Source organism: Saccostrea echinata, unplaced genomic scaffold (genome assembly GCF_033153115.1).
Source record: "Saccostrea echinata isolate AGI-Se365-2 ecotype Australia unplaced genomic scaffold, CSIRO_AGI_Sech_v1 ptg000045l, whole genome shotgun sequence".
Classification (NCBI taxonomy): domain Eukaryota; kingdom Metazoa; phylum Mollusca; class Bivalvia; order Ostreida; family Ostreidae; genus Saccostrea; species Saccostrea echinata.
The window spans coordinates 887,415-898,730 of NW_026889794.1; the positions used below are offsets into that span (position 1 = coordinate 887,415).

Sequence of the window (11,316 nt, forward strand, 5' to 3'; positions counted from 1 at the left end):
ATAATCCCTACCTGGACCAAACTTGCATGTATAATGCATCTAAAGATGCACAATACTGGACTTCCTGCAGATGTTGGATCTGACATTTTTCATGAATAATACATCCATGGATGGACACTATCAGAAAATGTCTTTGGTGAGATCTTTGCTCTACTTTAAGATAACATTCGTTGAGTTGAGTTTTTTAATCTTTGATAATCTATATTTATTGAATCACCAAATTAAACTACCTGTTTAAATTGCTTATAGACGGTACTACATCATATTTTTTGATACTAGGATCTCGTGTTCATACATTATCTTTTCTATTAGACAAATTTAAACACAATTTTCAATTGAAGATAAAGCATCTTTCGTATAATCATTTCAGGCCACAAGTCGTATTATAGTTGAAAACTGACTTATACATGTACACCTCAAAAGAAGCTGTTTCCTAGGATGACATGCAGTCAGTGCCTGCAGGAACGTAATGTATCTTCTGCGTAACACAGTGAGTGATACATGCTATAAAGGTCTATGGAACCTTTTGGGTGATGTTAAATCAAACTCAAAAATGACGTTGCTTTTAACGTAAGAGTTTGTCATCAACTTATCTAGGTCATGCCTAAAAGGTAAATGTCATGTTGTCCAGACCAGATACAGATGAAATTTTAAAGGAAAGACAGCAGTTTGTAAAAAAAAAATAAAGATAAAACTTGTTAAAAAAAGATAGTTAGTTACAGATTACAGTTATTTGTATTTATAAAACATGTAATTAAGAAAATCTTTTGTGTGCTAAAAATGTACATGCTTTAATGATATATCAGTATATTTGATACTAACATGGAAATTAATTTCTTTATGTGAATGTAAAAATGTCCTGGGCGTTTAAGTCTATAGAAACAATGATTCGTATCCTCCAGACACATTCTTTTTAGGAGTGAAAGTTTGAAGAAATCATTACAAAAGTCTTCTCTAAATTTTAAAACCACTGAAACTGGAGAAATAGGCTTTCGATCGGTTATCTCCAGGTCGAGGATATCCTATCCAAACCTTATCTCCGATAGCTAACCGGACCACAGACATTTTACTGCATAGTTGTTGTCCGGCATTCTTTTCTGTGTTGCAATAATTTCCTGATATCTCATTATTATTCATCATTAAAGCCGTATGTGTAATCGTCTGGTAACCAGGTAAAATGTGCCATCCAAAAATGTATAGCCCATTTTTAGGCGCTGTGAATTTGCCTGTTGTACTGTTAAAACCATCGCCATGATTAAAGAGGACTTGATCAAAAAGTACTACAGACCCCTGGCTGCCTTTGAATTCCAGTACAGATGCGATCCGTGCATCGAATGCTATCTGTTCAGAGTGGCCTGTAAATTATAGGAACATTCTTAAAGCATTTTTCATAATTAAAAAAAATATTTGGCTTAAAGTATTTCATTTAAATTAAATGTGAATAGAATAAACAGTACATTTACATTTAAACATGTCTATCACTCGGTAATTTTTTCCTTAAATTTTTACGTATTCTTTATACTAATACACATTTATATACTGAAGCTAAAAAAGAAATCAAAGAAGATACTATTAAGCATTAAGATGCTTAACTAACAGCTGAAACAAATATTAATTAATAAAATTGATTTAAATTCAGGAAAAATTTACTGGTAACCATATTTGAAAATTGGTGTATTTAGTATTACAAAACATAATTTTTTCTCATTTACTCATGAAATTGAAATTCTTACCTGTATGCCTTGTTTTTTCATTTGTAATTCTTTTGTTTGGAATATATTTTGAATTTATTGATGCAATGCTCCTGTTCACACTAGATTTAAAGTCAATTAGCTTTTTAGTTTGAACCTGCATAGTGTTTAAAAATTCTTTTTTTATATCTTCGATTTCTGTCCTCAGAACTGCCAAATCCTCTTGCACATTCCTAAATTTCTTCTCAAGTTCAATTCTAATTAAAGTCTCTTGATTTAGAAGAATCTGCTGGATAGAAGGCGAGTCCATATTCAAAGGCTCAAAAGGCTCTTCAACGTTGTTGGTATACCTGGTCTCTGGATTCAGAAGAACCGGCTGGATAAATGGATTGTCAAAATTTAAAGGCTTTGAATGAAACACGTTTTTACTGATATTTCCGATCTCTTGATTCTGAAGAATTTGCTGGATAGAGGGCTTGTCGTCCTTAAGAGACTTTGAAGCCTCCGTATCATTGCTGGAATTTCCCGTCTCCATATTTCGAAGAAGCTGCTGCATGGAGAGCGTGTCAATATTTTTGGAAAATAAATCCTCGGTAGCGTTGCTTACATCACTTGTTTTTTGTTTACGAGGAGGCTGCTGAATAAAGAATGTGTCTACATGTAGAGACTTCGAATATTTTGTGGAGTTGCTTGTATTTCCAATCTCTTGATACAGAATAAGCGGCTGGATAGAGAGCGTATCAACTTTAGGAAACTCTGAATCCTCTGTAGTATTAGTATGTATGGCTCCTTGATTCAGAAGAAGCTGCTGAATAATGGGCATGTCCATTTTTGGAGAAGTCAAATCTTCCGTAGCGTTCGTGATATTTATTGTCTTTGAATACAGAGGAAGACTCAGTACAGAAGGCTTGTCCAGGTTTAAAAACTTCGAATCATCTGTAATATTGCTAGTATTCCTTTTCTCTTGATTGAAAAGAAGCTGCAGGACAGAAGATGCGCCAACGTTTAGAGACGTTGTATCATCTGTAGCGTTGCTTGAATTCTTAATCTCTGGATTCAGTAGAAACTGCTGGACAGAAGGTGTATCTACAGTTAGAGGCTTCGAATCAACTGTAGTGTTGCTAATATTCTTTATCTCTTGACTCGAAAGCTGCTGGATAGATGGCTGGATAAGTTTTAGAGATTCTAAATTCTCAGTAATGTTGCTGTCATTATGGATTTCTAGATTCAGAAGAGGCTGTTTGACGGATGTTTTATCAACATTTTGAGACTTTGAATCTTCTGTAGCGTTGCTCACATTCCTGGTCTCTGAATTGAAAACAAACTGCTGGACAGAGGATGTGTCTACTTTTAGAAGCTTCGAATCTTCTGTAGTGTTGCTGGTATTTTTCATCTCTCTGTATTGAGGCTGATGGATAGAGGGCGTTTCCACTTTTAGAGAATTGGAACCCTCTATAGTACTACTGATATTCTTTATCTCTTGATTGAAAGGAAGCTGGTTGATAGAGCTAGGATTCACTTTTAGAGGAATTAAAACCCCTGAAGTATTGCTGTTTTTTCTTATTTCTTGAATTAGAAGAGGTTGCTGAATAAAGGGCCGGTCATTGTTTAGGGCCTTGACATCTTCTGTAACGTTATTGGTATTCCTGGTCTCATACAGTTGGTGTATAGAAAAAGTGTCTACTTTCAGAGAATTTGAATCCTCTGTTGCGTTGGTGGTATTCAGTGTCTCTTGACTCAGAAAAAACTGCTGGACAGTGGGCGTAAGAGTCGGTAAATCCTCTGTAGCGTTCCTTGTTACTTGATTTAGAATACGAGGCTGGATATATGGCGTGTCCTGTTTTAGAGACTTTGAAATGTCTGTAGTGTTGCTCGTATTCAATGTCTGTTGGCTCAAAATTCGCTGCTGGACAGAAAGCGTATCTGCTTTTGCATTATTTAAATCCTCCGTAGCATTCATGGTATTCCCGGTCTCTTTATTCATAAGAAGGTTTTGAGAAGAGGGCCGCATAACCTTTAGAGACTTAAAATCTTCTGTGGCGTTCTTGGAATTTACCGTCTCCTCATACCATGGAAACGTTTGAATTGAGGATATGTCCATTTTTTCAGATTTTATTTTCTCTGTAGTATTACTTGTATTTCTTATCTCTTGTTTAAAGGGTAGTTGCTCTACGATGGACATGTCCATTTTAGAAGACTTTGAATATTCAGTAGCGTTCCTGCTATTCCCAGCAAATTGATTTAGAGGCTGCTTTATAGACGGCGTTTCAGCCTGTAGGGGCATTGAATCCTCTATTAGGTTGCTTGCATTACTTGTCTCCTGATTGAAATGAAGCTGTTGATTTGAGGGTGTTTCAATCATCAGAGACTCCGTGTCCTCTGTAATATTTCTGTTCTGCCCATTCCGAAGGTTCTGTCGAATAGAGGACGTGGCCACCTTCAAAGATTTTGCGTCTTCTGTAACATTGCTAATTTTCAAATTATCTTGATTGCGAGGAAGCTGTTGATAAGTTGGAGTGTCCAATTTAAGAGATTTTGTATCTTCTGTAGCGTTGCGTGTATACCTGGTTTCTTGATTGAGAAGATGATTCTTGACAAAGGGGATGTCTACTTTAAGAACTTTCAAATTTTCTGTAGTATTGCTGGTATTTCTTACTTCTTGATTAAGAAGAGGCTGCTCAATAGAATGTGTGTTCACATTAAGAAACTTTGAATTTTCTGTAGCGTTGCTGGTATTCCTTGTCTCTTGATTTAAAAGAAGCTTTTGAGAAGAGGGGAAGTAAACCTTTAGAGATTTCAAATCTTCTATAGCATTGCTGGTATTTTCCGTTTCTTCATACAGATTAAGCTTTTGAATTAAGGGCATGTCCACTTTTACTGTAGCGTTGTTGATATTCCTTATCACTTGATTTAGAGGCAGCTGCTGGATAGAGGGTGAGAGCACATTAAGAGACTTTGAATCTTCTGTAGCGTTGCTTGTATTTCCAGCAACTTGATCCAGAGGAAGCTGCAGGACAGACAATTTGTCTGTATTGAGAGACTTTGGTTCTCCTGTAGCGTTACTGGTATTACTGGTTTCTTGATTCAGAAGATGATTCTGGACAAAAGGTTCATCAACATTGAGAGCCTTCAAATCCTCTGTAGTGTTATTGGTATTACTGATATTTTGACTCAGATGAAGCTGCTGGATAGAAGCAGTGCCATTTTTTAGAGACTTTGAATTCCCTGTAATGTTGCTTGTATTTCTGATTTCCTGCATCAGAAGCTGCTGAGTTAAAGGCGTGTTGACCTTAAGAGAAATAGATTCTCCTGTAACGTTTCTAGTTCTCCTGGTCTCTTTGCTTCTAAAAGGTTTTGGCGTGGAGGGAGCTGGCAGCTTCAGAGGGAGCTGCTGGATAGATGTTGAGTCCACATTAAGAGACTTTGAATCCTCTGTACCTCTGCTTGCATTCTCAGCAACTTGATCTAGAAGAAGCTGCGGGACAGGCAATGTGTCTGCATTGAGAGATTCTGATTCCTCTGTAGCCTTACTGGCATTCCTAGTTTCTTGATTCAGAAGAGGATTCTGGTCAAAAGGGTTAGCGACTTTTAGAGCCTTCAAATCTTCTGTAGCGTTGTAGGTATTTCTTATCTCTTGATTTAGATAAAGCTCCTGGATAGAAGCAGTGTCATTTTTAAGAGTCTTTGAATCCTCTGTATTGTTGCTTGTATTTCTGAAATCCTGGATCAGAAAAATCTGCTGAGATAAGGGCCTGTTGACCTTAAGAGAAATAGAATCCCCTGTAGCGTAGCTTGTATTTCTGGTCTCATTGTTCATAATAGGTTTTGGCATGGAGGGAGGGTCCACTAGGGAAATCTTTGAATCCTCTGTAGCGATGCTGATATTCCTAGTCTCTTGATTCAGAAGATTCTCCTGAGTAGAAGGAATGTCAAACTTTAGAGATTTCAAACCCTCTGTAATGTTGCTTGTATTTACTGTTTCTTCATATAGAGGCAGCTTATTGGTTTTCCTGGTTTCTTGATTTGGAAGATTCTGTCCAGAAGGTTTAGCGACTTTTAGAGCCTTCAAATCTTTTGTAGTGTTGCTGGTATTTCTTATATTTTGACTCAGATGAAGCTGCTGGATGGATGCAGTCTCATTTTTAAGAGACGTTGAATCCTCTGTAGTGTTGCTTGTATTTCCGATCTCCTGTATCGGGAGCTGATGGGTTAAGGGCGTGTCACCCTTAAAAGAAATGGGTTCCCTTGTAACGTTTCTAGTTTTCCTGGTTTCTCTGCTCCAAAGAGGATCTGTCATAGAGCGAGTGTCCACGTTTAGAATCTTTAAACTCTCTGTAGGTTTGCTGTCATTCCTTATCTTTTGATTTAGAGGAGGCCCTTGAGTTGAAAGCATGTCTACTTTTAGAGATTTTAAATATTCTGTAGTGTTGCTGGTATCCTCCGTTTCTTCATACAGATCAAGCATCTGCATTGAGGGCATGTCCACTCTCGCAGACTTGAATTTCTCTGTAGCATTGTTGATATTACTTATCACTTGATTCAGAGACAGTTGCTGAATAGAGGATGAGTTCACATAAAAAGAATTTGAATTCTCTGTAGCATTGCTTGTATTTCCAGCAACTTTCTCTAGAAGGAGCTGCTGGAGAGACAACTTTTCTGCATTGAGAAACTTTGATTCCTCTGTAGCTTTACTGGTATTATTTCTTTTTTGATTTCGAAGAAGATTCTGGTCAGAACGGTTATCAAATTTTAGAGCCTTCAAATCCTCTATAGTGTTGCTTGTGTTTCTTATACCTTGATTCAGATAAAGCTGCTGGATATAACCATTATCATTTTTAAGAGACTTTGAATCCTCTGTGTTGTTGCTTGAATTTCTGATTTCTTGTATCAGAAGCTGTCTGGTTAAGGGTGTGTCAACCGTACGAGAAATGGAATCCCCTGTAAGGTTGCTGGTATTTCTGGTCTCATTGCTCATTATAGGTTTTGGCATGGAGGAAGTGCCTACTGTTAGAGTATTGGAATCCTCTGTTACAATGCTGGTATTCCTGGTCTCTTGATTTAAAAGAAGTTCCTGAGAAGAGGGCAAGACAACCTCTAGAGATTTTAAATCTTCTGTAGTGTTGCTAGTATCCCCCGTTTCTTCATAGAGAAGCAGCTTTTGAATCTTGGGCATGTCCACTTTCACAGACTTGAAATTTTCTGTATCGTTGTTGATATTCCTTTCCTCTTGATTTAGAGGCAGCTGCTGGATAGAAGGTAAGTCCACATTAGTAGACTTTGAATCCTCTGTAGGGTTGCTTCTATTATAATTACCAGCCATTTGATCAAGAGAAAACTGCTGGACAGACAATGTGTCTGCAATGAGAGAATTTGATTCCTCTGTAGCGTTACGGGTATCCCTGGTTTTTTTATTCAGATGAAGATTCTGGACAAAATTATTATCTAGAGCCTTCAAATCCTCTGTGGTGATGCTGGTATTTTTTATATCTTGATTCAGATGAAGCTGTTTGGTAGGAGGAGAGTCATTTTTAAGAGACTTTGAGTCTTCTGTAGCTTTGCTGGTGTTTCTGACCTCCTGTATTAGAAGAAAGTGCTCAGTTAAGGGCGTGTCAACGTTTAAAAGCTTGGGATTGGAATTCTCTGTAACGTTGCTGGTATTCCTGGTGTCTTGGTTCATAAAAAGCATGGAGGTTGTGTTCCCAGTTAGAGCGTTTGAGTCCTCTGTGATGTTGGTATTCCCGGTCTTTTGATTCAGGGGAAGCCCTTGAGTAGAGGGCATGACAACATTTAGAGATTTTAAACCTTTTGTAGTATAGCTGGTATTCTCCGTTTCTTCATACAGAGCAAGCTTCGGAACTGAGGGCATGCCCGCTTTTATAAACTTAAATTTCTCGGAAATCGTGGTATCTTCATTCAGAAGGAACTGCTGAGTAGTAGACATGTCCACCTTTAAAGACTTTAAATCGACTGTTACGTTGCTAATATTCTTTACCTCTTGATTCAGAGACTGCTGCTGATTAGTTGAAGTGTCTATTTTTTGAGACTTTACATCCTCTGTAGCGTTGCTAGCATTCCTAATTTCTTTATTCAGAGGAGTCTGCTGGATAGGATTAGTGTCACTTTTAAGAGACATTGTATCCTTGGTGTTGTTGCTGGTATTTCCGATCTCTTGATGCAGAGGAAGCTGCTGAGTAAATGACCTGTCAACCTTAAAAGACTTGGAATCCTCTGTAACGTTGGTTGTATGCCCAATCTCTTTGTTCATAACAAGCTGTTTTGAAGAAGGTATGTCTTCTTTTAGAGTCCTTGAATCTCCTACAGTGTTGCTTGCTTCCAATATCTCATTACCTAGAGGAAGCAGCTGTACAGAGTTGTTATTCGGTTTTCGTGTTTTAGAATTCTCTGTAGCGGTGTTGGTATTCCCCGTCTTTTCATTCAGAGGAAGCTGCTTAATAGAGTCTGTATCCACCGTTAGAGACTTTAATTTCTTTGTAGTGTTGCTCGTATTTCGTATCTCTTTAATAGATGGTGTGTCTTTTTTAAGTAACTTTGAATCCCCCGTAATGTTGCTGTTATTTCTGATCTCTTGATTCAAAAGTAGCTGTTGGATAATGGATGTTTCCACCTTAAGAAGATTTGAATCTTCTGTGAAGTTGTCCGTATTGTTCGCCTCCTGATTTATAAGAAACTTCTGGACGGTAGTGGAAGTGGAATTTACTTTTTGAGTCCTTGTATCCTCTGTTGCATCGCTAATATTTCCGAATAATTCATTGAGGAGAAACTGCTGGATAAATAGCTTATCAACCTTTACAGACTTTAAATCCAATGGAGTGTTGCTAGTATTCATTATCTCTTGATTCAAAGGAAACTGCTGGATAGAGATTTTGTCCATTTCAAACGATTTCGTATTATCTGAAGCGTTGCTTATATCATTCGTATTTTGATTCAGAACTAGCTGCTGGATAGAGGATGTGTCCACCTTTAGAGACTTAATATTCTCAGTATCGTTGATGGTTTTCCTACTCACATTACTCAGTGGAAATTGCTGCATAGCGAGCGTGTCCACACTGAGAGATTTTTGATTCTCTGTAGCGTTGCTAGTATTTCTGACATCATTGCGAGTTGCAAACATCAGCATTGGCATAAGAATATGCGCTTTTGCAAAAGACATGTTCTATATGAATTTGTATCAGGTCTTCGATAATTTTTGCTGTTGTTTCTGTATATTAAAGAAAATTACTGTATTACTTAACCCCATTTATACTAAATGTGTCATGTATACATTTTACGTTTTATAAGAATGTAAAATCTACATTTAATTTAAATATCTGTTTTGTTTTCGTACAAGGTTCCTTTAACGTATCAATCTTCTGCACATGGGATATATGAAAATGCTAGTTTACTGTACTTTTTGTAAGAAAGGGAATTGAAAAACTGAGTGCTAAAAGGCTTCTGGATTAAAATATAAATCTTTCTATCCATCAATCTTTTCTCGCTGCATATTTTAAGTTAGTAATTTATCTTTGCAAAATTGAAAGGCTTTCAGGTTTTTTTTTTTTTTTTTTTTTTTTTTTTTTTTTATAGTTTACCTACATATTTAAAATTTATTTAAATTTGGAACACAACATTTCATTATATCCATAAAAAGGCGTTTTAAATTTGATAGTGAAGGATTCTCTTGCACATTTATCGGTAGTTCATTCAAAAGCTGTGTAGTGGATGGAAGAAACGATTGTGCATAAGTAGTTTGTGTTTAACTTCGATTGAATAATGCAGTGTGATCGTCTTGTGGGATATCATTGTGTTCAGTTAATAACTGTGGTACTCCCTTGTACCATATTATGAAATTTTTATTATTTTGTGTTTTTATTTCTACTGAGGAAAGAATCCCACATAATCTCATGATAAAGATCATATAAACTCACAAGTTACATGTATGTCGCACCTGTTACTTTACGAACTGCATCTGTTTTAATTTTTTTTTTCAAACTTATCTGATAAATCCCGTGGTATATTGTCCCAAATAACTTCAGCATATTCAATAACAGGCATAACGAGTGAAATTAAGTAATAATTTTTCTGATGATTTTCTGTCAAATAAAAACATCAGGCTTCGTAGAATGTGTAACTTACATGACGCTTTCAATAGGGCAATATTAACATGAACGACCAACATTTTAAAAATGCATTATGTATCAATTGAAACAAGAAAAGTCAGAACTAGGAGAGAACATATTTTCAAATGTGCTTTCTATACCAAAATCACTAAGAAAATTAGTATGGTCCCGTCTTTTCCCTAAAATACGCATCAAATTCTTGACAATCATGTATATTGTTAGTAAATTAACAACTTGAATTTGATTTGAAGATGTCTATAACATATAAGACTATTTTGTCAATTCATATCATTTGGTTTCCCTCTTAAACAGCATAACAGTGAATTTTTTATGAGAATCTGTATTCTAAGTAAGAAATGACATTTATTTTTGGATACCTAAAATTGTAAAGTGTCAGGTTGTTAATATCATTATGGGATAAAATGTAATTTTAAAAAGAAACTACATTTACTTTTATAATCGATAATAGTGTTCCTCAAAATTCAATGTCCATTATTTCTGTATTCTTTGCAATCGAAAACTCTTGCAATTACGTAAACATACGATATAATGAAAATAATATTTTTAAGATATGGCAATACGCTTGTGAAAACCATTATTGCATACACATTTACGAACAAATTATATCTCAAATTTTATTGGGATGAAAATATGCTTTATGCACTCATATTTATAAAGGAGACGAGAAGAAGAAAAAAAAAAAAAACTAAAAGACAATAGAGTTATCTTTAAGCCCGTTTTACGATGATGTCCTGAGACATAAATTAAGACATTCGTAAGTTATAACTTGGGATGTTCCTTAAAGACACAGCTGTTTCACGAAACATTCTTAGTGTAAATTTATCTTTAGACATGTATATCGTAACGCGTGCAGTTGGACTTTTGCTTAAGTAAAAACAATATTACCATACAATTAAACAAGTTAATATGTAAAATATGATTAAAACATGTCAGATAAATACTGTGTACTTACTTTCAATCAGACTGTGTATACAGATGAATAAAATCCTGCAATATACATGCACGGATCTAGCGGGGGTCGGGGGGTCCGGACCGCCCCCCGAAATTTGCAGTTATAAAAAGTATATACTGAAGCAAATAAAAATGACTTTGGACAACCCCCCCCCCCCTTGAAAACGTGGACCCCACCACCACAAAATAGGTTTTTTACACGTTTGGAAAATGGACTTTATTTCCTGGTTGGGAAATTATTTGACTGGGTTGGACCCTCCTTGGAAAAAAAATCCAGGATCTGCGCCTGTTTATACAGGAATACAATCTTCTGACTCGTATACACGCATTGTAAAATAAAATGTATAGGGTCGGGACCTCATAAAATCATCAATTAATCATTAGTATTGTTTTGGTAAAGGCATTTTCATTAAAAAATAACTCGTCAGAGGGGAAAAAAACTTACAAACGAAAATTTTCAGTCAATGTACACGCATACAAGGTCGACTAATGTAATACTCTGAACATGAGAAAAACTTTCTTTTGATTTCGGCATG

At 36.0% G+C, this 11,316-nt stretch overlaps 1 protein-coding gene across 1 annotated transcript; it reads right to left on the minus strand.

Annotated features, from left to right (window-relative positions):
• Positions 1-954: 954 nt before the first annotated feature.
• LOC133201604 (extracellular matrix-binding protein ebh-like) lies at positions 955-8,862 on the minus strand. Its single transcript, XM_061337400.1, has 2 exons — positions 1,734-8,862; positions 955-1,355 (listed from the first exon to the last, which is right to left on the minus strand). Exons 1-2 carry the CDS (start codon positions 8,860-8,862, stop codon positions 955-957), a joined length of 7,530 nt encoding a protein of 2,509 aa, XP_061193384.1.
• Between the last annotated feature and the right edge of the window lie 2,454 nt (positions 8,863-11,316).

Coding starts and splice junctions, on each gene's coding strand:
- LOC133201604 (XM_061337400.1), bottom strand. CDS start 8,862: ATGTCTTTTGCAAAAGCGCATATTCTTATGCCAATGCTGATGTTTGCA. Junction 1,356..1,733: donor TGAAAAAACAAGGCATACAG/GTAAGAATTTCA, acceptor TATAATTTACAG/GCCACTCTGAACAGATAGCA.